Raw genomic sequence first — 27,607 nt, forward strand, 5'->3', positions numbered from 1 at the left:
TACACTCTCTCCTCTTTAAAGTCTCTGCTCAAATGTCACCTTCACAATGAGTCCTCCCCTGACCACTTCATTTAAAATAAGCTCTTCATCCTCCAGTCATTACCACCCCATTTGCCCAGCATTCTCTACCCTCCTTCCCTGATTTGCTTTTCTTTGCTGCACTTATCATCATCTAATAAACCACTTACTTTATTCATCTCAATTCTGTGTAATCTGCCTTCTGCTCCTATATAATATAAGCTCCACCATATCAAGGATTTCTTTTACTGTTTTTTTTCTACTTTTATGTCCCTGTACCTGGACAGAGTACAGAGTACTCTGGCACATCAAAGGTACTCAGTAAACAGCTAATGAATGAATGAGTGATGACTTCCTGATTATGAGGGTGGGGAGATAGAAGGAAATGCTCTTATAGGTCCCAACCAGGTCCCAACTGAATATCAGTCCACAGAGACTGAGAACACACCAAAAGGAGCATATTTGAAGAGTACTAGGAGGAGACTGAGAAATCTTGGAGTCAAGCTACCTGTGAAACATGCAGAAAGAGCTGTACATGGGACTTTAGAATAATGGTACAGGCACTGAGAGGAGTTCCAGAGTGTATTTATCAAGCTAGGCTAAGTTTGATGAAATGATAACTAAATCCCTAAATCTTAGCAACTTAGCACACCAAAGCTTAATTTCAAGGTCACACATGGTCAGATGCAGGTCACATCGTCTATCAGAGGACTCAGGGTCTAGGTTCTTTCCATATTTGATATTCCCACTTCAACATATGGCTTTCAGGGTCACCAAGGCAAGGAAAGAGACAGCTTGAGGATGGTAAACTGACTGTCAAACGCCTCATCCTGGGAATAGTCTGTGCCACTTATGTTTGCATTTCATTGCCTAAAACCAGTTACACGGCCCCAGTTAATGAAAGGGGCCTGCGGTTTGAAGCGAGTACTACTGACTCTGTCTCAGAGATCGTGAAGAAAGGCACGGTTTTGACCAATTTGGAGAAGTACGAGGGACTAGAGTTGCTGAAAGATTCAATGCCTTCTTATGAATTATTGCTGTTACCACAAATGTAGCGTATACTGATGTCAAAATACTATCTAAAAGAAAATCCTCTGGCTAAAGATATGAGAGTATATTAATTAGGAGCTAACAGGGGTTGTGACTCCCAAAATGAATTAAGGACAGGTGCAAGATTAACCGGGTGTATTAGTACGTTCTCATGCTACTAATAAAGACGTATCCAAGACTGGGTAATTTATAAAGCAAAGAGGTTTGTTTACTTGACTCACAGCTCAGCATGGCTGGAGAGGCATCAAGAAACTTACAATGATAGCTGAAGGGGAAGCAAACACATCCTTCTTCACATGGCGACAGCAAGGAGACGTGCCGAGCAAGAGCGGGGAAAGCCCCTTATAAAGCCATCAGATCTCGTGAGAACTCACTCACTATCACGAGAACAGCATGATGGTAACCACCCCCATGATTAAATTACCTCCCACCGGGTTCCTCCCACTACACGTGGGGATTATTGGAACTACAATTCAAGATGAAATTTGAGTGGGGACACAGCCAAACCATATTACAGGGCTAAGGGAGTCACTTAAGAAAGCAACCCTTCTCACCAGGTGTACCATATATGGCCACTCCGGCTGTGCCCTCCACATCTCCAGGAGATATCTGTTAATGATTTGTACAGGATCAATGTTTCTCACCCCTTGGGAACAGGAGCAGGGATGCACAGAAGTTACCCATCAGCATCTTCACTGTGGGGCAGAGGAGCTGATGGCAGCTACGGTCCCAGTGTAGATATAAAGGTCTATCCATTTGTGCACGAAAACTTCCTCCCTCAAAAAGAGCTCTGCCCCTTATCCCCCTCTGTTCCAGTGAGCTTCTGAATAAGGTGTTTTGCTGTTGTTGGATTCAGGGAAACAATTATTTTATTTTATTTTATTTTATTTTATTTTATTTAGAGATGGAGTCTCGTACTGTCACCGGACGGGAGTGCAATGGAGTGATCTGGGCTCACTGCAACCTCCGCCTCCTGGGTTCACGCGATTCTCCGCCTCAACCTCCTGAGTAGCTGGGGTTACAGGTGCACACCACCACACCTCATTCATTTTTTGTATTTTAAGTAGAGATGGGAGTTCACCATGTTGACCATACTGGTCTCGAACTCCTGACCTCATGATCAGCCCGCCTCGGCCTCCCAAAGTGCTGGGATTACAGACGTGAGCCACTTCGCCCAGCCGGAAACAATTATTTAATAAATGGAAAGGTTTGTTCCACAATTAGCCTAGGGGAATCTGACGCCCCCTAGTGGCTAGATCTGGTAGTGACTGCAGCCTTTCCAGACGGAGAAAGGAGAAATCTGACTGGATAAGGGAGGTGAGGTCCCAAAGCTAGGAAGTTGTGATGGAAAGGGAGTCCAGTTTGTCTGGATTGTCACATTATCATCACCCCCATACTCCGAATGATAGAGCTGACATTCAGAGGCTGAGACACATGCCTAGGTACAATAGCTGGTGACAGAGCTCCAATCTAGATCTTCAAGTTCATAATCAAATACCCTTTTAATACACTATGATACAACCTGTCCTTGGGAGAAAAACCCTAGAGTTAATGGAGTATTCTCACTGCTCCTGCCCTTCCATAGTTAGGAAGGGAGATGCTTTTAGAAGATGCTATAGCTATTACAGTGCCCATTTCCACAGGCTTGGGGGAGAGAGGGAGCTGTGACCTACGTAAATTGCGAATGCCCAGAAAAAGTGAAGAGAAAATATGGAAACTCAGAATCAAAAATTCAGCGTGGCCTCCCTTTGTGACAGTCAAAACTGTGGGTCACATACTGCATGCTACAAGTGAAGATAAGTCTGTGTCTTCACTGTCAGACAGAACTCTGATTGATTTGAAGTTAGGCAATAGAGAAGGCTTTCCTGCCCTCCCACTCTCCTCTCTTGGAAAAAGGGATTTCTGTGGTGGTGGAACAGTCCTTAAGGGTACATGAAAATGTTTGTCCCTCAAGTAGAATAAATGCATGAAAAGATTTTGAGCCAAACACAGGAGCTCTGATGCAACTTCCCATATAGAGCAGAATTCTCTCTATTCTACCCATGACAGGAGGCTATTAATTTAGTCTTTGTATAAACAGCTCTAGTGACAAACAAGGAGCCCACACTCTCAAAAGACAGCCTATTTTGGTTTTAGCTCAGTTTATTATAATATAAACCCCTGCAGGAATGTTACTCTGCTCCAGCATGAGATAGCTCAATGAGCAAGTGCGTATAGTGAAGCCCAAGTGTATCAAGAAACACTGGGAACCACAGAATTGTTCATTTCCTTAGAAATAGTGAATGCTGAAGGCAGGGTAAGCAGAAGGGAACTTTTCTACAAAGATTCACTTTTATTCTGGTTTCTTTTAGGAAGTCATACATAAGCACATCTCTCCAGCTGTAGCGCTCAGCAGCAACTAACATTCCACACCCATGGAAAATATTTGCCTCTTTGATGGCCCATGAGATAAGGGACACACACTGATAGGACAATGGCCTTCCAAACATGACAACTAGGGAGGGCTCATAGGTGTCAGGTTGTTCTAACAATCGTCTTTTTTAACATGGAAAAAAATGAGTAAAAGCATTCTAAAGTCCAGGTCCTAATTCCCATCCCCTATCCCCAATCTCTCCAGTTCTTGCTCTGAGTCATGATCTTATTATCTTTAATTGGACCACTAGTGTAGCCTTCTTTGTTTCTGGCTTTCTTCACTTTCACTATGATGTGCCTAGGAGTAGACTTCTTTTTATTTATCTTGCTTATTATTCACTGGGCTTGTTGAATCTGCAAATTCAAATTTACAGCCGTCATCTTCAATTAGGACTTAAATTAAATATATGGCAGACCTTCTCACTCTATTAATTGTGTCTCTCATCCTCCCTTTTATATTTTTCCAAATAATTTGTTTCTCCAGGCAGAACTCTGGGCAATTTCTTATAAGCTATTTTCCAATTCAATAATTCTCTTTTTAATTGTGTTTAGCCTTTTCTTAAGCCTATCCATTAAATTCTCAAGTTTCATTGTTACAGTTTTTAGTATAACTAAACTAGTTATAGTTGACTTTTTCACCTTGATTTTTTCTTTTTTTTTTTTTGAGACAGAGTTTTGCTCTTGTTACCCAGGCTGGAGTGCAATGGCGCGATCTCGGCTCACCGCAACCTCCGCCTCCTGGGTTCAGGCAATTCTCCTGCCTCAGCCTCCTGAGTAGCTGGGAATACAGGCACGCGCCACCGTGCCCAGCTAATTTTTTGTATTAGTAGAGACGGAGTTTCACCGTGTTGACCAGGATGGTCTCGATCTCTTGACCTCGTGATCCACCCGCCTCGGCCTCCCAAAGTGCTGGGATTACAGGCGTGAGCCACCGCGCCCGGCCCACCTTGATTTTTTCTAATTGGCTCAATTAATCTTTATAATTTTCTGTTCCTTACACATAATTTTCTGTTCCAAAAAATTTAAAATATTTTCAAACTTATTTTTAATTTTTTGGAATAGAGAGAACCATAGTTATTGTGGTCTTCGTCACAGAATTCTGACATCTGGAGTCTTCAAGAGCTTGTTTTTGTTGTCTATTCTTTTCTACTGGCTGTCATGGTCTCTGTTTTCTCCTTTTATGCCAAGTTATCTTTGAATATACACTGGCATGTTTTGAAAAATTATTGTACAAATTATTCTAGACCCAATATGATAACACCTTCCAGCAGGGAGTCTTTTCATTTCCTGGGATATTTTCAAATGCCTGAGGATACTACTTGTTCAAAGCCACTTTAATCCAAGGTCAGGGCTTTAGGTTCCTTGGACTGCCCAGGTGATGAGTATCTAGGTTACAAGACCACACGAGGGCTGGTTACTTATGCGTCACCATTAAACCAAAGGGGTAGCCACTCAGGGTCTCAGCTGAGTATGGTAGGAATGCTTATCAAATCCCCTAATTATTTGTTTCATCGTCTTCACTGGAACAGTTAGTCCAAGCTTCCTAGCTGGCCGTTACAGAAGGGGATGTGTGCTCTTCTTGCCCCCAGTCCCTCTTTCTCCCAGTTTTTCCTTCAAAAAGATTCTTCCAAGATGCCACTCTGATTGTGTCATTCCCTTGCACAAATCCTTCAAAAGATTCCTGTTAACTTTAAAATAAAATAAAAATTTTTAGTTTGGAAAATTAGGACCCAGATTCTTTCTTTTGCCTCATTCATTACACAAGAATTTATTGTGCACTGAGTGTGTGGTGCGGTGCTTACAAAGTCAGGTTCTTCCTAATCTCTCACCTCTTACCTATTTCACCTGTTGTCTTACCTTCAAACTTACTCTACCCTCCAGCCAAACTGGAATATTCACTGTCGTGGGCAGAGCTGGCTCAGAACACAGATGGGCTAACTTCCAGATCAGTGATCTTTCCCCTACACCATTATCCCATATTCAGGTTTAAGCTTATTCAACCTAGATTTTTTATGGATAGTATAATAAATTAACTAGACAAATGCTCAATAAGCACAAATTGTAATGTCATTTTTGTATTTCTTGTTGCATTTTGGGCTATCCTTTCTTGTGAGACAGAAATTTCTTTTTTTTTATTTATTTATTTATTTTAAGATGGGGTTTCTCCATCATGGCCAGGCTGGTCTTGAACTCCTGACCTCAGGTGATCCACCCACCTCAGCCTCCCAAAGTACTAGGATTACAGGCGTGAGCCACCGCACCCAGCGTGAGTCAGAAATTTCAACGAAGCATTACCTCTAGGGAGACCTGAAGTAAGGGAGGGCCTTCTGAGATGTAAGTTCTGGAAGATAAATCATCGTTGCTATAACTTTTTGTCAATCTTCATAGTCACAAGGGTACCTCAGAACAAAATTTCAGGCTTCAGGCTTGTTTTCCCTGACAAATGAGAGATCAGACCAATTGCCTTTGGAATTCGATTCCTCAGTGCTGGGAACATTTGCTTGGGAGTAGATCCAAACAAATCTACTGACACCTGCTGGTGGTTGACTGAACTTCTAGTCAAAGCCGACAGACTGAACACTCTTCTTTCTCAAAGTAAGCAAACCTGAAAATGTGTTTTTTAGTTTTAGCCTCTGCTACTGTGTGACCTTGGGCCAATCCTTTTTTCTTCTCTGGGCTTCAGTTTCCCTACATTACAACCCACGTGGTTGGACAAAATGCCCTGGAATGGCCCTACCATTTTTGGTAAACGATGATTTTGTCTACAAGGATGTCCTTGTGACCAGAGGTGATATGGCAGGACTAATATCAGTAGCGGTGCGTTTAATCTGCTCTCAGATCCTGACAAATGGGTCCCACCATTCTTTTTTCTTACTGCAATGGCCAGGGAAAGAGGAGAGACGGGAAAGAATGGTGTGAGGGTGCTCTGCTCATTAAAAGAAGGCAGGAAACTATGAGAGACATTTGTTATAAAAGTTTGGTTCTAAAATGATTTTAAAGGGGGAGTGGTAAAAGAGTTAAACCCTCAGCTATGCAAAACGCTTGACCTACCAGGTAAGTCATCCTTTGCTGGGCACAAGCAATCTCAACTCATTTCATCAAATACTGAGGGAAAAAAACGGGGAGATAGTGTGTATCTCAGTGAATGCTCTAGTTAACCAAGAGTAAACTGAACTTCCATTTTGATTGCAGTTCTTCTTAATGCTTTGATGTAGGAGGTGGCATGCTGGTGAACATGGCGGCTCTATTTGTTGATTACCCATTTGCCCCATGGGCTCTGATGAGGCCACTTTCTAAACTTTCTGAACTTGCTTTGTCATGAGATGGGAAGGACATAGGAAATGGGGTGGAGGCATTTCTTATACACCAAGATTTTTTCTGTTCCATAGGGTCAGTGTCGGGTAGTGACAAGAATAAGAGCCCTGTAGTCAAGATGCCAGGCTTTTCCATAAGATAGGGTCATAACCCAGGAACATTCGCATACCCTGGTCTCCGGTGCCTAACTCCCTTGAACACCCCAAACACTAACATTTGCCTTCTTTTCCGCTTCTATGGTGTTAGCCTTGGACCATCATTCTGCATCCCCTGAGACACAACCCCATCTCAGAGAGACCTCAGTTGGTGAGGTCTTCCAGTTCCCTGAGTTTTTTTCCGGAGTACCCAAACTTGGGGTGAAGAGCATCCTAGGAAATTTAAGTCTTAAGCAGCTGTTGGTCTCTTGGAGCCCAATGTCCATCCTGATGGAGGAGCATTCCTGCTGGGGCCAGAGGCCTGTCACAAAACCCATTAGGATCCCCCTTGACCTCATCCAGAGGCAAGGCACGCCGGGTTACTTAAGGCTCAAGGGTACGGAATGACCAGCAGTTGGGTCCCTCCTGATCGCCAAAATTGTCCAAGTCTTTTAGAATGCAGATTCAGCCATGGCAGTCAAATTACCACACTCCCTTCACCATTAAATACAACTCTTGGGCACAGGCTCTTTCTTCCATGAGAAACACACATTTTACATTTTGCAGAGAAGAAACAGGACCCAATGCCCCTTGAGGCGGATTCCCGACCCAGCCCCCCAGGAGCCAGCCCTCCTCCCCCTCCCCCAGCCCGGCCCCGCCCTGTCTGTGTCTAGAGATGGCCGGGGGATGACTGCGGAAGCCTGAAGGGGCGGGGGCCGGGCGGCGCGCAGGCTGCGGGCGGAGGCAGGAGCGCGCGCCTTTTTGTGCGGCTCCTGACACCTGTCCGATTGGCTGGGCCGGTGCTGTCGTCGGAGTGGGCGGAGCCAGCAGCGAGCTGGGATCTGTGTCCAGTCGCAGCCAGGAGCGGCCGCGGACAGAGCGCTCCTTGCAGCTGCCGGGCGCGCCCTGGAGGGCGCTGCGTCCGGCAAAGCTGCTGGGTGGTTGCTCAGCCCCGGCTCTCTTCTCCGGTATCCCGGCCGACCCCAGCACCCCCAAATTCCCGTGCCCTCGCTGCTCTCTCCTTAGAGGCGACTCTTTGGGGAAGGGCCAGCAATCCCTCCTCCCCCGGCCCTAGTAGAGACCCACTCCCCACCCCACCTCTGTCCCTTTTCGCGGCCCCTTCTTCCGCGCCCTTAGGAGCCCAGAACGCCACGGCCATGGGCATCCGAGGCATGCTGCGAGCCGCGGTGATCCTGCTGCTCATCAGGACCTGGCTCGCGGAGGGTAACTACTCCCGTCCCATCCCGAAATTCCACTTCGAGTTATCCTCCGCTGTGCCCGAAGTCGTCCTGAACCTCTTCAACTGGTAAGCGGGCACCCCCAGGCTAGGCAGGGGCGACAGGAATGGGGACGGGCAGATGGCCTCTGGCCTCTTGGACGGCGGGGGCTGGGGGAAATCGGACCCCGGCTCGCTGAACCCTAGCACGCAGGCCCTGCCTGTTGGCCCCTAGAAGGGGTGAGGTGGAATGGGGTTGTTGAAATGGAGCCCTGTGTTTCCACCCACCTGTTACTGCGGCCCCTGACCGAGCCCCGCTTGTGCCCAAACCTCAGCCTGAAGGGTGGGGGCGGGGGTTGCCCTCGTCCCAGGATCTGCCCATCCATCCCCAAGAATTTAAGGTTCCTGGCAGCTTTTCCCCAGCTTTGGCACCTGTGGGATTGGGGAGGAGGAGAGACACCTGTCTGAGTCTACATTTTAGTCCATTCCCCGAGGCATGCACGTGTGCATGCATGTGTTGAGGGGTGAGGGACTCTTTCCAATGCGGCAGACAGAAATGATTTACTCAAACCCATCGGAGCCCAGACAGTGCGATCGTGTCTGAATAACCACAAACCGTGTGGTCTGGGATGGGTGCACTTTTATACTTACTCGCGTGAAAATATTTGAAGATTCAGGTATTTTTCTCTTTGATTTCAAGTTTGTTTCGGTGTGTAAATATCTGAAGCCTTTACATGTAAATCACACAGATCCTGAGCATTAGCACATGGGTAATGTGTGCTTGGAAACAGGTGGGAATGAATTGCTTTAATTTGGGAAGAATTCATGTGCACACTTTGAAATGTTGCAAAATGAAATTTCTGATTAAAGATGATTAGGAATAATTTTAAACAATGTTTAAATGGCAAGCCAGAAATTAACATGTACTCATAAAAGGGGACGGGCTAGTTTGGCAAGGTTCCAGCAGACAGCCCTGTATGTTGGGTTGCCCTCAACCCAACATACCAAACTGCGCCAGTGAACATGCATACATGAGCGCGTGCGCGCGCACACACACACACATTTGCAGGGGCTGACGTTCGCCGGGCAATGCGTCAAAGATTCAAAGAGTCACAGTGATGCCAGGGCCTGTTCTGATTTACAAGCCCTTTGGGGGAAAGGAGCCCTGTTGAAGGTCTAGGTGAATTGGGTGAGCATGTGAGAGATCTCTGGAAAGGCCAGTTCTCCGCAGAACTGAGCTGGGTCCACTTACCTAGGCTCACCCAAGACACCTCCAGGGTGGAAGCACATGCTTAGCAAGAGAGATACTTGCTCCTAGAATAAATGTCTTTTTGAGGACAGCTCTGAGTCCCACGAATCTGAAATGGTTTTGGGTGGATGATGGTCGTAAATCTTAGCTACATCAGCAAGGCTCTCTGTGTGTGTCATATGCCATATGCCAAGTCTCGAAAACAGAGGTGTACAGAAACAAGGTTGACATAAAATTGACTAAAAAATGCCCAGCCCTAGCCCAGGTGAGGAGAAATGTGACTTTGAGCTCATCTTCCGAGGGCACTGAGAGTGAAAGATGACTTTTCCTGGGGCAATCAGGTGCCCCTGGACGAAGGACCCCCACCAACCTAGAAAACAGCGTCCAGGCTGATTGCAAGATGGGGCTCTTGAAAGGGTTGAAGTAATGCATTTTTCTGAGGACTTTCATCTGCCCACTCTTCCTCCTCTCCCCTTCTCCTACCGCCTCCGCCTCCTCTCCTCAACCACCCCCCTAAGTCCTGCCTGGTAACAGGGATCTCTGAGCCCCACCCTCTGGATTAAAGCTGGGAAGGGGTGAGAGAAGAGGAGTCTGCGTCACTGCTGTGCTTCTGACTGACTCACCATGGGGAGGGAGGGGAGCAGGGAGAGATGGTGCGTACACGTATGACTGGACATGTCCGCGTATGTGCTGGACAAGAAAAGGCCCTAGCAAGGCAACCACTGGCAAGTCGCCCCAAGTTGACAGCATTTACTTATGATTTCTCCGTTTCAGCAAAGGTTGTGCAAATGAAGCTGTGGCTCAAAAGATTTTGGACAGGGTGCTGTCGAGATACGATGTCCGCCTGAGACCGAATTTTGGAGGTAAGCCATATGCAGACACTAGAGAACTTGGATTAGGCGTCCTAAAGCTGAGACACAGTAAGCTGACCAACGGCGCCCCGCAGGCTCCACACCTGTGCCTCTGCAGAGACCAGCAAGGAAACACCACCAGGCCCTCTGCACCCTGTAATTTCTCTCACTTCGCTGGCTTCAGATGCATAAGAGCCTTCTTCCTCCTTCACAATCCCCTTACAGTGTTGTGGCTGGCAAAGAGCTAAGCACGGAAGTGTGTGTACAGGATGCAGTGTGCGCGTTTCTTAAGCTAGAGTTTTCTGCTCCAGCTCTTCAGCATATTCTTCACACCCTGGCCAGTTGTCCCATTCTGCCCTTTCAAAACTGAGAGCATGGTCTTCTCTATCTAGTGTACTTAACCCTCCCAGGCCCTGGGCACTTCCACCTCGGCTCCCTCATTCCCAGTCTGCTCAAGACACCGCAGTCAGTGTGGTCTTTATAAATCCAGCCCAATCACCTCAGGAACTTTTAATGGTTTTATCTAACTGCCAATTAAAATCCAAATTCCTCAGCCTAGTACTCAGATCTCTGGTCCTGAGATTAGAAATGACAAAGAAACTGACGCACAAACCCCCAGGAAAATCATACATGAGTTTCTCCCTCATTTTTGTACTTAGCCTCCCATTTAGAAAGGGTGACTAGCCTGGACCACACAGCTTTAAATGACAGGCAACCTACCCCGACCGTGCATAGCCAACACAGCGTTCTCTAGCCCAGGGGACACCTAGGAAACCTACATCAAGGACAAAGAAAACAAACGGTGCATTAAACAGAGGTTAGTCACATTCCAGCTCAAAGGAAGCTCCCGCTCTAAAGGGTTAATGAAAGCTAATGGTCTGCATTTGTGCATATGAATAGAGGTCTTCCTAGTACACTTTGTCACCACCCTAAGAACAAACAGCTGAGAGAGTTCGGCCCCTGCGATAGACTAATTTGGCCTGGGGAGCGTCCCCTTGAAAACCCCTAAGCTTTGGAGGTGGAACCCTGGACTGGTGCTTCACCTTTGCTCCCGTGCTCCCTCCGGAGTGTGAGAGCAGAAGGCACAGCCCCAGGGATTCAAGCAGAGAGCATGCTGGGAAGCTAGGGTAGAAAGGGCACCTGTTCTGGGTGGGTCCCTAAGGGATAGAGGTCTGACCGTCTCAGAATCCAGGTGTTAGAGTACCGGCAGCACGTCCTTGTATGGCAGCGACTTTGGGATCTTTTGGATCAGCTGCCTTTCTCACGTTTCTCAGCAGCGGCTGACCAACAACCATTTGAGGACACCAACCACGTTCTCCCCACTATTTCAGGGCCAGGTTGATATCTCTGCAGGCGTCCAGGGCCAGCGGGAGGGAGCAGGGGCAAGAATCAGTCTCTGCGGAGGGTTACCCTAAGCTTTGTGGCCGTGCACACCTGCAGCATGGGAGAAAACCTGAATCCCTGGCTTGATTCAGCCAAACAGCAGGTGAAGGTGAGAGGGCAAGGACAACTCAGGACCTTCTAGCATTTAAACAGAAGGGGGCAGCACATGCTCTAGGTCTGAGGCTGTTGCACGGTGGGTGTCAGAGGAGAGGCCCATTGATGGGATAGCTAGGCCAAGGTAGTCAGAGTCTGAGGACCCCAGGACTCCCTGTATGACCCCCCACTAGACACAGAATCAAATTCCCCTCTGTGAGAGTTTCAGAGCATATCCCCCCTCACTTCCGCAGACATCCCCCACATGCAGGGGCCTCACTTAACTGTGGTCCAGTTCAAACAGGAGAGCCTTAGTCCTTCCTTGCATGTGGGGGACAGTGAGAAGAGGAGGAAGATCCAGAGAAAATTAACAAAGCCAATTCCTTCTGGGTAAGAGAACTGGGACTCTGCATTATGGCAAAAGGCAGCCCTTGAGGGCTTCACCTAGCTTAGCACCTGGCATGACATAGGCACCCAATACTGTGAAGGAATGAATGAGATATTTTCATCATTCCTTCATGCATCCGCTAGGTGGGAAGTGGAGTTGAGGAAGTGGGTTCCAGGAGATAGGGAGGTGATTACCCCCCACCACTTTTCCTGCCTTCCTGAAGGGGCAGGATGGGACAGTGATAGTCTGGGGCCATCATCCTAGACATGGTATTTAGACTCCTTATCAGGACGTTAATCATCCCCATCCCCTTTATCTATTTAGAGATGTGGGATTCTGCACCTAAATTCTCATCCTGACCACTACTAGCACAAAAGATTCCCCTTTAAGGGAATAAATTGGAAGAATGTTCCCTTCCTCCAAGCGGCATCCCTGTGCCAGGACTCAGAGCTTGGTGAGGGGAATGTGAGCTGCATTTCAGCTCCCACGTACCCTTCAACTAGGAGTCCTTCAACAGGTTTCTGGCCTAGCCCTTTAGGGTCCCCAGCATTCCACCACAAGGAAAGGAGTTGCCTGAGTCATGCGGAATGGTCTGGGGAAGTCTAACACTGGAGGTGTCGCTGGCTGCCTGGCCTCTGCGGAGCCTGTTGCCTGCCTAACACAGCATGTGGGGAGCCTGAAAGGCAGTCATCAAGAACTGTGCTTCTCAGAACTCCTGTCATCACATAACACTTCACTGGGGCTTGTTCACAATAGGCCTGGATGCCGGAGTCTGGGCTGTACCCTAACACAGACTCATTTACTTCATGGCTGCTATTCAGATGCTTATTCCCAATAGTGCTTTCCTTTGTGAAGCTTTGGGCTTGGAATAACACATTTCTTTCTTTGCAGCTCAGCTTCTGGGCAATCAGCCTGCAGTGAAACCAGCAGGCTGAATTGCAAGTATCATGTGTGTTCCCGTAGCAGCAGTGTGATGTAATACGCGGAGACTAAGGGCCGTGCTGTAGGGCTGGGTGTAGAAAGCTTTGAGCTGATGAGCGAACAATAAAAATGGATTTGCCCACAGTGCCTTACAGTTTACTACGTATTTTCACATCCATGACCACATTTGAGTCCTGCCAGTGGACAGTGCTAACACCTGGGTGTGAACAAAAACTAGGAGGCAGAAGTACACTAGCACAAACATTCCCATGCTGTCACACTCACACATTAACACACAGTCACCCCCACCTGTGCACTCACACACATGAACACGCTCACGAATTCATTCTCACACATAGACACACCCACTGAGCATGATCACACATTCACTTATACTAACACATTAGCATGCTTACATACACCAAACATAGTCACAAATCCACATACACACATGAATGTATGCATTCACTCACACTCAAAATGCTCCCAAACACGTGCAAATTTATTCACATTAACACTCACATGCACCCACATTCACTCAAACATACACATCAAACACCTTCATGAATTTATTCATGAACTTTAACATGCTCTCACACACACAAACATGCTCACACACTTACTACACACGTTATGAGACCACACTCAAATTCATTCACACATTAACACACACACAAACATGCTCTCACATCTACCTACACATATGAATATACTCATTCACTCACACACAAATGTGCTTACATACACACACTCACAAATTTACTCAAAAACATGAAGACACATATTAACATCCTCACACACAAGCACATGCTCACACATACACACATAAACATAATCACACCTTCAGTCATGCGTGAGCATGCTCACATACACAGAAACACTCACAAATTCACTCAGTCACATGAATGTGTTCACAATATGCTCACAGATTCACTCACCTGCTGAAAATACGCACATCTACATTGACAGGAATATGCACATTAACATGCTTACACACACTCTTGCATTCACCCATGTGACAATTCTCACATACACGAACATGCTAATATAGTCTTCTATATACATGAGTATACCAGTACACTTGGACACATCACACAATACACAAACATGCTCGTGTACACTTATGTCAACACAACTAATTCACATACATGAACATGCGCATGCATTCACTCACACATGGACACACAAATATACTGACACATGAAAGGCTCAAACACTCTAATACATGCACACACTCAGCCTCACACATTCTAATATATGCACACACTCACACATTCACTAGCCCAACACACTCACATGCATTCACACACTCTCACTTCCACATGAACACAGTCATACTTATGGAACACACTTATGCTCATATCTTCAGTGCCACTAAACCACACTCACATATTCACACACAGACAGGCTCACATAAACTCATATATATGTGTTCATGCATTCACTCTCACACAGACAAGCTCACAAACGTATATTCATACCCTCCCTTGCACATGAACACAATCATACATTCACTCCCACACAACACACCTACAAACCTTCACATGCTCACACATTTACTTCTATACAACACACTCAAGTACACAAACATGCTCACGCATTCACTTATACACAAACATGCTTACACACACTGGCACATTCACCTGCACATGAACACACAAATTCACGCACATGCATGAACAAGCTCACATACACTCATATACACAGCTCACACAGTCACTTACACATAGACACACATGTACTCCCACAAACACACTCACACATTCACTCACATACACAAACATGCACACACACAACCATGAATCTTGGCTCATGCTTTGGCGTTAATTGCTTTTCAGCTTTTATCAGGAAAACGTTGAGAAGGAGTGCTTCGTCCCTTCACGTTCTCTCTATTTTGCCCTGACCCCTTCCTCTGCACATATCATGGGCCAGGCCTTGGTCTAAGTTCTTGGCCTGCACTAACTATGACATCAGTGCTATCGCTATACCCATTTTACCCATGAGGAGACTAAGACTCAGCATGGTTAGGTGACTTAGTGAGGATCATACAACTAACAAATGTCAAAGAGGGTTCAAACCCAGGCAGTCTGGCTCTCAAGTTTATGCTCTGAACCTTTATTCTACCTTTCATGTAATTGCATCTTTCTGTCTTCTAGGTGCCCCTGTGCCTGTGAGAATATCTATTTATGTCACCAGCATTGAACAGATCTCAGAAATGAATATGGTAAGTGTGTTAGTTCCAGCCATGGGGTTGGGAACAGAGGACATGAGACAGGAGCAGGCTCATAAGCCAAGTCCAGTTGTTCTGACCTGTGACAGAACTCACATAAGGGAACAAGGTAGGTTTGGGACACTGCAGCCACCCAGAATAAAAAGTACATTAATTCAACCCCTACATCACACCACATCCAGAAACACGATTCCAGATGGATTATAGACTCACAAGTGAAAGGCTTATAAAGCTTTTAAAAGAGAGTGTAGAACACTGGCTTTGTGTCTTGCAGTCGGTAAGGATCTCTTTAAAAAGACACAGAAAACACAGACCACAAAAAAACAAATCTGGTAACTTCAAGTGTATTGAAATTCTGTTTCACCAAATTTATGGAACTTCTGTTTTACAAAACAAACAAAACCATTATAACAAGTGTGAAAGGATCGATCACAGTGGACTAAGATATTTGCAACATGAAGGACTGATAATCAAAATATGCATTATTTTGTGAATTAGTAAGAATATTTTTAAACCAATAGAAAAATTATCACAGAATGTGAACAAGAATCTCACTTCTGTGAAGAAAACTAAATAGCAGATAAATATATGAAACGTATGAAAAGATGCTTAGTCTTGTTAGTAAAGCAAAATAAAACCACAATGAGAACGCATTACACACCAGTTTAGCAAAAGTCAAGAGTCAGAAAATACCAATGTTGACGAAGCAGAAGCAGCTCTTGGCTCTTGGCAGGGAGATAAAGTGGAACTTCTACTTCATCATTTCTATTTAATCATGGTTAAGATAGGTATGTTCACATGATAATATGCATGGTATATTCATATGTTATCCACCAAAGCCAGTGAACAGATTATAATTACACATATCCGCCAAGTTAATCTCACAAAGAAAATGTTGCATGAAAGAAGCGAACTATGTATATATACAGTATTATTTCATTCCGATAAAATTTTAAAAACAGGCATACACAAGTGCACGCACACATACACACACACCACAAACACACCAAGAATGGAGTGCTGGACAACCAAACTTACAGCTGAAATTTACATTTATCTTTCCAGGACTATACAATCACGATGTTTTTTCATCAGACTTGGAAAGATTCACGCTTAGCATACTATGAGACCACCCTGAACCTGACCCTGGACTATCGGATGTATGAGAAGTTGTGGGTCCCTGACTGCTACTTTCTGAATAGCAAGGATGGTTTCGTGCATGATGTGACTGTGGAAAATCGTGTGTTTCAGCTTCACCCAGATGGAACGGTGCGGTATGGCATCCGGTGAGTGCCCTAGGGGTCTGGGGATGTCCCAGCAGACTTCCTTCTTCCTACTGAATATTCTACAAACACACTCTAAGGGACACACAAAGGCACCCATTGCTTTCCAAGCCTGTCTTGAACGTCCCCCCTCACTTGTTCTACCCAGTAGCCAAAGTGGAACTTTCACAGTTTCCCACAGATGCCCTTAGCTGTTCTGTCCCTACACCTTGGCTTCTGCTGTTCCTTCTGTCTGGATTGGTCAGTCCTTTCCCCCTTGCCATGAGTTGAAACCTTTCCCACCCTGAAATCCCTAACTCAAATGCCCCCTTGGTCAAGAAGTCCTCCTTGATTCCCTCAACTGAAGGACCTCTCCCTCCACCTAGTGTTGCCTGCACTCTGTTCTTTGTCTTTTCTCTCCCAGGGAGTGAGGGAGGGAGAAGATGAATGCTGAAGTCCATGCCGTGAACGAGGGAGGGGGCTGCTTTCTGCCATCAGTCATATATGCATCATGCAAGAACCCCAGGAGGGTGGAGGGGCAGGGTGTGTGTAGCATGGGTCTCTGGTCTGTGGCTCTGCACACACAGAACAATTGCAAGCTGAGACTCCTCATTAGTCTAATCATAGCATAGCAGACAGTCACCAAGGCTCTCCTCACAGTGGCATCTCTTATAAACTGTCTCCAAAGACATGTATAAGAGATCGGTATAGCTCAGAATGTGTCTGTGAAGTAGCTACCAGGGTTCAGCTCTTACAGTTTTTACAGATCTAATAACTGGATTTCTCTTTCTCTGCGGAGCTCTTGCTCCATTCCTTCCTTTTTCCATCCACCTTCCCACAGACCCAGGCTCTGGAGTCAGAAAATAACAGGACTCACAGGGAACAGGTCACTGGTCACACTTGTTCTACTTAAAGGGGGCAATAGCTGAATAATGCTGCATGGAGAATTCATAGAAGGGAGAAAAACACACATGCACACACCATATCCAGTGTACAAAATGGAAATTACTTCGAGCCAGCAATTGAAAGGGACTCAGCTGGGGTTACCAGATGAGAAGGGCAGAATAAGGGGTGGAGCAGAGTCTCCCAGCTGAGGCTGTGGAGAGCTTGTGTCTTGTCTTTTCTCCCACTGGACACTTCTCCCACTTTCTCAGTGCCTCTGAGACCCCCTCCTCAGATTCTTCTATGGATGCACCCACCACATTGCAACTTAAAGCTCCTGCCCACTCCATGTACTGCCGATAGTGCCATGGTCCGCCCTTGTGTCCATTTCGCACCCGCTGACATTTTGCTAGTCCCCAGTATCCACATAGGCCTGCACCTCTGGCATGTGTGCAGATGTGGCCAGAGGCAGGCCTGGATCAAGGCTCCCAACCGTGCATGTATACCTTACGTGCATGTGAGTCTCAGCTGATTTGGTGTGGCACAGTTTTCTCTTGCTGGTCCCAGTACTTCTTTAGGAAGCACCCCTTTCTATCTCTGCATTCAATTTCCTCCAGGGCCCTTCCCATGTGACACCCTGCAGTTTTCTGACATGCCACACATGTGTTCTCTGTTTATGTGCTGCCAGGTCTCTTGGTTACTTTGTCACATACAAATTTCCTCTCTCCTCGCTACACATGGGTCAGTCCCTGAGGTAACTCTTCCCTCCCCAGCCCTGCAGTTTCCTCAGCAATGGATGTGTATAGGCTTGACTCACTTTCTCCTTCCTTTTTGTTTGCCTTTGCAGACTGACCACCACAGCAGCTTGTTCTCTGGATCTGCATAAATTCCCTATGGACAAGCAGGCCTGCAAACTGGTAGTGGAGAGCTGTACGTACGTCTCCTATGGCCGCCTCTTCCCTACCTGGAGCTGGGGTGATCAGGAAATCAGAGGCTGAATTGACAGTAAAAGGCACAGTGTCTCTCCTGTGCTCCCTCCCCACCCCCATTCTCTCTCTCCAAATACATAGATGATAGAAATAAAGAGAGAAAGATGGTAGAGAGATAGATAGATGACAGATGATTCATTGATACATAGATGTATAAATATGGCATCTGGGACCAGGTGGTCTTTAGAGTGTAAACGTCCTCTGGGAAAATAGCACCTTACTGTTGGCAAAGTGTGCGCCAGTTAGTGGGTAGAAGCTTGCAGCATGTCTTTTTTGTGCTTTTCTTTCCTTCTAAGAATCTGAGACTACCTGTCTGTTTCTCTCCTTCCCAGATGGCTACACGGTTGAAGACATCATATTATTCTGGGATGACAATGGGAATGCCATCCACATGACCAAGGAGCTGCATATCCCTCAGTTCACTTTCCTGGGGAGAACGATTACTAGCAAGGAGGTGTATTTCTACACAGGTGGGTCTGACCTCTTCCTTCTCTCCTGTCTCGTGTTCCCCTTGCACCTCCATAATCTCCTGGCGGCCTCTGATTTTGGCTCTTACACTCTCTGAATGTCTCCTTTCCCATTTCCTACTGGCCCCAGCCCCTTAATAAAGCCCCAATGGCTCATGATCTGCCAATGAAGAATGGCTGTGGAAACACTTAGCCAGGTTCGCAACACGCTGCAGGTGTAAAAGATTCATGCTCCTCTGAGGGCTGGCCTTTCACCCTCCATCTGTTTGCAGCTTGGGAACATCTCTTGTCTCTCCCATTCCAAACTTCACCTAACATGGAGCAAGTGAGAAAGGAAGGTGGACAGAGCAGACTTGCTATGCTCATGGGCCTTCTGAGATAGGCCATTGTCACTGGCCTGCTGGTGCAGCAAACAGAACCAGATCTGCAGTCTGCCCAAGCTGGATGCCTCTGGATGGAGAATTAGAAGCTGAACTGCCCATTGCTCTTCCCTCCTCCCCTCCTTCTTCATCCTGGACCTCTCCGCCCTTTTGCTGCAAATCCCCTCAGCCCTGCCACCCTAATTCCAATGCGTCTCCTTGCCAGGTTCCTACATACGCCTGATCCTGAAGTTCCAGGTTCAGAGGGAAGTCAACAGCTACCTTGTGCAGGTCTACTGGCCTACTGTCCTCAGCACTGTTACCTCTTGGATATCGTTTTGGATGAACTATGATTCCTCTGCAGCCAGGGTGACAATTGGTAGGTTCTGTCTCTGTCCTAGGAAGGAATTTGGGACATTTGGCTCGGAAAAAAGTTGAGAATAAGGAAAAAGAACCTGGAACAGCGTGTGACTACACAGGCAGAAATAAGGATTTTTCCAGTAGGCATTTGTACCTTTGTACAGGTGCACAGCCAATCCCCAATAAAGAGACTAATGTTAGAGACAGATGTGAAAAAAAAAAAATTCAAGGTTGGAATCTTGGCCTGTTGAACCCAAAGTACCAGAATTCATTATTTCTTGAATCTATAAGTAAATGGACAAGTCATAGGTTTAGATCATAGAGGCCATTAAAAGGGGGCTGAATTACAGGGTCAGTCTGGAACAGGAGCTGAGGAGTTGAGAAGAGCAGCCGAAAGACAGCCTGGGCAGGCTTAGGAAGACATTGTACTTCATGTCTAAGCATGGGGAGCCATGAAAAATATTTGAGCAGTGCCAAGAAGAGACCTAAGAGATGAACTGCCTGGTTTGTCTGACCCCACCCAACGGAATGTCAGATCCAGATCTGGTTTCTCCTTCACCGTCTGTAGGGCAGACTCCTCAGCCTCCCTCTTTAGGAGCATGTTCTAGACTAAAGCTTTATATCTGTGTAATAGTTGAGGGCTCAGAAAACCTTCCTTTAGGATCTAAAGGAAGGCAAAAGGGAAAGGGTCTATCATAGGGCAAGGTGGGGCTGAAGATGTAAACTGCTATGAAGCTGTAGCTGAAGGTTTGAGACTTGACCCTAAGAGCAATAGGAAGTCATTGAACCATTGAAGCATAGTCTGAGTTTAAAGATGGGGGAAGAGGAATGAAGAGAGAGCTGCAGGCCTTTGCTGTGGGCCCTCCCCACCCCGAATGTGATGTTTGGCTTTGGGCCCAACGGGTTGCCAAGAATGTTAGCCATCAGAGGAGACTAAGCCTGTACTGTGTTGCTTACAGGCCTAACTTCAATGCTCATCCTGACCACCATCGACTCACATCTGCGGGATAAACTCCCCAACATCTCCTGTATCAAGGCCATTGACATCTATATCCTCGTGTGTTTGTTCTTTGTGTTCCTGTCCTTGCTGGAGTATGTCTACATCAACTATCTTTTCTACAGTCGAGGACCTCGGCGCCAAACTAGGCGACGCAGAAGACCCCGAAGAGTCATTGCCCGCTACCGCTACCAGCAAATGGTGGTGGGAAACGTGCAGGTTTGACTTTTTGACTGACAATCAGCTTTCCCTGAGCACCTCTTGCGCCCAGGCTTAGTGCTTTTGACCCTTTCACATTTCTTAGCTTTTTAAATATGCACACACACACGTGCAGACACACAAAACATACACACACAGCACACACACAACATACAACAAAGAAGTAGTACTATTTCTCATCACTCCTTTATAGATGATCATTGTCCAAGGTAACAATGCAAGTAAGTGGCAGAGCTAAATTTCTCCAGACCTTTGGAGAGAATTTGGTCCACCTTGCATGCTTCCAGAGCAGGCAATGAAGCTGGAAGGGAAGATGGGCACAGGGAGGCTGAAAGGAAGACAGACACCGGAGAGGCTGGCCTGCCTACGCCTCCTTCCTTGGCACTTCAGACTCCCAAGGCAATGCTGAGGCTCTTGTCATGGGCAGTACATTACTGCCCAGCTACCTCCCTCCTTCGCAGAAAGCCCAGCTCTGCCTACCTGAGCAAGCACCCATCCACCACATAGCACTCCCGAGGGAGCAGCTGCCCCCAGGGAGACACTGGCGTGGCAGCCACCATGGCCTTCCCTTGCATGCTAACAGCCTATTGGTCCTGTTCCTCACCCCTTGAACGCCAGAGACCCCAAGAGGAGCTGGCTCTATGTGTCAAAGAGATTAGCAGTAACATTGCCAGTGCTGTTGAGGGAAGTCCCTTCCCTCCTCCCTCCCCCCAATGCATATCCATCTAGCTGATATGAAACTGATGAGCCTATCCATTATCTCCTCAAAGGATGGCCTGATTAACGTGGAAGACGGAGTCAGCTCTCTCCCCATCATCCCAGCGCAGGCCCCCCTGGCAAGCCTGGAAAGCCTCGGTTCTTTGACGTCCACCTCCGAGCAGGCCCAGCTGGCCACCTCGGAAAACCTCAGCCCACTCATTTATGTCACAGGCCAGGCCCCCCTGGCCACTGGAGAAAGCCTGAGCGATCTCCCCTCCACCTCAGAGCAGGCCTGGCAGAGCTATGGTGTTCACTTTAATGGTTTCCAGGCCAATGACAGTATTATTCCTACCGAAATCTGCAACCGTGCCGAGGTCTATGGCCATCCTGTGACCCACGACCCTGAAGATTCCGATGAGAGCTTGAGCTCAGATGAGCACCATGACCATGGCCCCAGTGGGATGCCCATGCTTCACCATGGCAAGAATGGTGTGCAAGAAGCAGGCTGGGATCTTGATGAAAGCAATGTCAAGAGCAGCTACCTTGGCCTTGAGGAGCAACTCAAGTGTGGTACTGGCAGTAGCTGGGGCCTTAATGATGATGAGCTCATGGCCTATGCCCAAAAGGACAGTAGCTCAGAGTCTGAGGACAGTAGCCCCCCAAGCCCTGGGTGCTCCTTCACTGAAGGGTTCTCTTTTGATCTCTTTAACCCTGACTATGTCCCTAAGGTTGACAAGTGGTCCCGGTCCCTCTTCCCTCTGGCCTTTGGGTTGTTCAACATTGTTTACTGGGTATACCATACGTATTAGTCTCCCAGTGCCCTAGAACGGCAAGAGCACCGTGCTGTGCTCCTTTCACAGTTTCTTTTGGGTTTGTTTTTCTCTCTTTCCTTTGTTCCTTTTATTTTATGGTTATTTGGGCACCCCAATGAGTTCAGTCCTTCTCTTTATAAACATGGGACGGGGAGTCATTGGAAAGAAGATGTTCTAACTGGAAGGGACGGGATTGAGGAGGAGTTGGAGGTAAACAGCACATGGAGTTCCCCTCGTGCTAGAAGACTCTCACCTTTTCGAAGACTTGTAGCAAGGAATAAGCATAGAAAAGCCACTGGAAATGTTTAGAGGACAGAGAATAGCCAGATTGGGGGATGGGGCAAGGATCTCGGCCTTGCCCACAAACATTTCTGGGGTCTTTTCTGTTCCCCTGAGGTGTCAGCATTTCTTTTTCATTACATTTTTTCTTCTGTTTTGTTTCCTCCTAGGGATTATGGATCTCACTCACCCTCTGCGTAGGGCTTTATAGAAAAAAAGTCAAGCTGGGTTGGTCTGGGGTGCACAGAGAAAGGACTAGCCATGGCTTGGAAATTCAGGGAACTGCCTATAGGAAACTTAGGGAGCATTTGCAAGTGCCTTTCCCACACCATATTTGTTGTGTTTGAGTGTGGTGTTGTGATGCAAGGGTGGGAGAGGAATGTGGATGGGTGAGGCTGCAGAGTGAGACATCAGGGTGAGAGCGCATACCCAGCTTGTGGGGTTGGCAGAGGGTGGGGGTGATGTCAGGTTAGAAATTACACGGTTGTGCTGGTCTCTGTGGAGGGACTGGAACTTCTCTTGCCTATGTTTCTGCTTCAGAATGTTTGACAATAGAGACTCAATACCTCTGTCTAAGTCAGGAGTTAGCTTTCTATCAGTTGCTGAGTTGATCACCAGTTACAGCACTTGGCGAATAAACACCAGGGTTAGGAGAATTCAGACTTGCTATTTTACCATGTGATCTAGACTAGCAGATGAATATCTATTGTAAATCTATTTACTAATCTTTTCTATTTGTTTAGTGCACAGTAAGTGTCCACAAGCTCCCTGACCCATTACATCACTGAAGCCTCATAGGAACCCTGTAAGCCAGGGAAGGCAAAGCACATTGTCCCCAGTGTTCCAGGGAAAACAAATGGAGCTTATGCCCCATGCTTGAGGACATGCAGCCAGTGAGTGGTACATCCACCCCACTTGGTCTTTCTTGTCTTTTTCCTCCTGACTCTCAACTGAGGCATTCCCTTTTCTTCCCACCCCAAAGGGGGTGCTCCAGAGGGCCCCCACCACATCTTACAGCACCTGGGGCATCTCTGCAGGAATAGGTTGGTGACCAGCCAATGAGCATGAAGTGAGCAGATGAAGAACACACTCACTGCCCATTGAGCAGGGCCCCTAACGGAAGTAGGATTGGCCAGCACGCCAACTTGCCAAGCAGCTCGACCTCACTGATGGAGGTTGTGAGGGAGTGAACTTTGCCAAGCTCTCAACATATGCCACCTCTTCCTCCCTATGCAGTCTCTCCCACAGTCCCTTACGCCTCTACGCACTCACCCTTTTAACTGTGCTTCTGTGTTTGTGTTTCTGTATATACCTGGGTGTATGCATATGTATCAGGGTGTGTCTGTGTACATATACAACCATTTGAGAAGCTGCGTAGTGCTGTATCTAGTGGTGTAAATCTCTATTGGTGTGTATAGAGTTGTATCTACAATGTATGGATGCATGCATGTGCATGCACATCCCTGTGAAAGTGTGACTTATGTATGTGTGTGCTTGTGTACACACGGGTGTATGCTGAGTGCATGTATATAAGGGCATGTCTGCATATCTATGTTTATCTGATTTGAATGGGTGTGAAAGGAAATACCTCTGAAAGTATATATATTCCCTGTTGGTTACCCTTCTAGACCCCTAGAATTCCCTTGGCCTGTTCCCATATGCTGGAGGGGCCCTGTTTGGACGGGCTACTTAACTGACTGTTTCTTTCCAATTTCCTGTTCCAGGGAGCAGCATCTCCCGGTTTGCTTCCACTCTTTGCCCTGTCCCTCCATCCACCTGTGCTGTCTCCTAGAGAGAAGACTGAGGAAGTGAATGTAGTCATAAGAAGTGGTGAGCTAGTGCCTTGAGGTAGGAAGTGGTCAGTCCATGGAAGAAGCTGCAAGTCCAGAGCATTTCACTTTGTCCTAGAAGAACATGTCTGGGGGTAACAGGCTGCGGAGTGATGCTGAAAGACACTTGCACAATCACACACACATATACACACACACACACATCTTGTACAACAGTTAAAAACAAGAAAGTTGCCTCTGGAAGAGCTAAAATTGCCTCTTTATTTTTGGATACCCCATACAGAGATTCAGGTTGAGGGAAGAGTAGTGACCCCATGTCTGACACTCCCAGCATGGCTACTGAAAGGCTGGCTTCCTTGAGCCTAAGCATTGGTTGCTTGACATGGATTTGGGGCTCCAGTACCGTGGAGGTGCTTTCAGCCCTGTGGTGGCAAGCAATTCATTTGGGATAAATTCATAAAGGGAGATTGGAGCAGTGGGAACAGAAAGAGAGTTTTAAGATTTGTCTGGCAACAATGCACATGAACACTTCACAGCACAGAGGAAAGGCAGCGAGGCCAGTTGTAAATATCTCTAGATCCATATAGCTAGATATAATGCTATACTTTATAAAGAATATCTTGCCCTAACGTGCTGCAATGGGAGCAGTTGAACTCTACTGCGACCCGTACTCGTAGGTTATATGTCAAAATGAGGTGGAGATTTGGCAATGACACGCTTTCAGGAACGTGAACCTTCTGAATTTCCCGTGGATTGGTCATTTTAGCCTGCACATTGCCAGATCTCCCCTTGTTGAGTCTTGTGTGTGGTCTGTCGTCTGCATCATTGAGTCCTCAGCTGTCCCCAACCCCTTCTCAGCCCCTCCCCAGCGGGCAGTCACCCCTCATCTTCCAGCTGGCTACCTCCATCCCCTCCCTCTCCTCGCCTCACACCAAGTAACTCTGGAAGTGCAGAATGCTTGGTAGTTTGGAGCTTGGGCAGCATCTGGGATGGAGCAACCCCCATTTTACTCTTCTACCCACCTTCTATTTCTTTCCTTCCCATCAACTTTCCCCCTAGGATCCCTTCTTCGCCACTGTCATGGGAAGGATACCTTGTCTGTCTTTCTGAAGTGTCATTTCGTTGTGGGGATGTGTGACACGTTTCTGACCAAGTTCTTGCCGGTTCCATCTGCCACTGCAGGGTGCCTTTGCATAGGTCATGGACGATCTGGTGGGTCTGAATGGACCTTGTCACACAATTCATGTCATCTTGTTAACAGCAGGGCTGCAAAGTCTTTGCATATTTAGAGCTGAGTTTTGCTGAGACTGTGGCCATTCCTAATGAGGTTTCCTCATTCCGCATACATAAGAGCTAACCCCTTAGAGCTATTAACTAATGAATGCATTTATTAAACTACCCACTCATATGGTACCCTGCTGTGGTGATGAGCAGTAACTTTCTAGCTATTCCATAGCCCAGCATCAAAGGAAATCGTGACTCGTCCTACTAAAAGTGTAGTGTGTGTGTGTTGTGTAGTGTTTTGTGATCAACATAAAATCTATATTGTCAGTGTTGGGTTTTCAGGGGAGGGAGGGGGAAGGTTTTAAAGTATCTCCTTGATAAACTTAAATTATGAAATAGCCCCAGTCTGTCAGAATCACTTCAATTGACTCAATTTGTGTGAGACTTTGCACTCACTATCTTGCTGGACAGACTGCGTGCCCAGGGTCAATAGTCATCAGCAGAACTAAAGGTGCCCGAACTTAGCACAACTGGCTGTGGTGCCTGACACTGGGCAGTACTGGGGGACTCTCTGTGAAGCAGATGCAGTAGAGCAAAATCACACACATGCAGGTCTTCAGGAGTGATGCTGGGCCCAGGCAGTGAAAACCAACAAAAGAGAAGGACCAAGACCTGGGTGTCCTGGATGACCTGACCCAAAAAGGGGCACAAAGCAGCAGAGCTTCATAAGGTGACTGGGTGGCTTCTTTGTCCTCATTAAATGTACATCTTTGCATGGAAAGGACCTTGACTGGTCCAGACTTCAAAAAAGTAAAATATGAAGAAACATAAAATTATGCTTCTGAAAAAATATACTGAAATAAAATTTTGTGAATAGCCAAAAGAGAAAAATAAATATCTATAATAGCAAGTACTCTGCCAGACCATTGTGTTCCCTCTCTGTTGGATTAGAAGATATTGCGCGGAACAGCTGTGTGGGCCAATGAAGCCTCTGGCTTCCATCACTCGCTTGCCGTGGCCTTCTCACAGCTTTGCACATTGACCTCCTTATACTCCGGAACAGTGGAAGCCATGGTTTTCAAGCTGAGGGGAATTAGCAACAGCACAGTTTAAGTAAGTTTTGAATTTTGCAGAAGCCATTCTTAATCATTTAAAACAAAGCTTTTAGAACAGGCCACTGTGGTGCCAAAATACAAGGTGGAAATTTAGTTCAGTTTTATAGGGTGGAAGGAACAGAGAAAGTGGTCTTTATAAAGAAAAAATTGTTTGAAAAGTCTTCTTTGCCAATGTGGATGTGCAGAATAGAGAGTAAGAAAGCCTTGTGGGAGTGGGGAGAGGGCATGCTCACACTGATAACATTTGCAGAGTCACATCCAAACGTCCTGTTGGTGGGGCAGAGGGTCCTTGCTCTGGCCCACATTTGTCACTGCATTTTCAAGCACCTTTTGATAAAAACCTTGAAGCTGCAACAGCAACACTACCCCAGTGACTCTTCCCATGTGGTCCCTTTTGTGCCTGAAGCAGCCCAGGAGGGCTATGCATTCCCACCTTGCAGGGGTACTTTGCTGGTCTGCCCATAGCCCCAAACTGGGGATACAGGATAGAAGTTTCTTGGATAGCCCTTCTCCAGTGTTCAGACTCTTAGCAGCTCCTGGAAACACATCTTGTTCTCTTGGACCTCCCTGTTCTCCCTCACTGGACTAAGGCTCCCAACTGTACTTGCCCACTGATACCCAATCCAAAGCTTCAGTTGCTGCATGAAACACCCCACTAAATAGCATGTGCTCAGTGTCTCACCAAACACTGCACCTGGGAAACATTGCTGGGCCAATCTTTGCTATGCAACTAGCTTCGCATGACCTTCCTACAGATTCCCCTATGACTGAGAGACGTAAGTCTCCCTTTCAACTCCTGGCAGCCTTCCTGCTGCTAAAAGCCATGTTACGTCATGCCAGAGGGTAACAGGCACATGTGAAAGGAGATGCAGCTGGGAGTATGAGCTGCTGCC

The 27,607-nt window shown here is 46.8% G+C and overlaps 1 protein-coding gene across 1 annotated transcript; it reads left to right on the forward strand.

Moving 5' to 3' along the window:
* The first annotated feature begins 7,919 nt into the window (after positions 1–7,919).
* On the forward strand, positions 7,920–26,511 carry GABRQ (gamma-aminobutyric acid type A receptor subunit theta). Its single transcript, XM_012439280.2, has 9 exons — positions 7,920–8,235; positions 10,169–10,257; positions 15,187–15,254; positions 16,326–16,546; positions 18,252–18,334; positions 18,726–18,863; positions 19,446–19,598; positions 20,539–20,795; positions 21,566–26,511. Exons 1-9 carry the CDS (start codon positions 8,087–8,089, stop codon positions 22,301–22,303), a joined length of 1,896 nt encoding a protein of 631 aa, XP_012294703.1. The 5' UTR covers positions 7,920–8,086; the 3' UTR covers positions 22,304–26,511.
* The last annotated feature ends 1,096 nt before the right edge of the window (positions 26,512–27,607 follow it).

The sequence above is a fragment of the Aotus nancymaae genome, unplaced genomic scaffold (assembly GCF_030222135.1).
Source record: "Aotus nancymaae isolate 86718 unplaced genomic scaffold, 86718_ANA_hifiasm-v0.15.2.pri h1tg000138l, whole genome shotgun sequence".
NCBI classification, from domain to species: Eukaryota; Metazoa; Chordata; class Mammalia; order Primates; family Aotidae; genus Aotus; species Aotus nancymaae.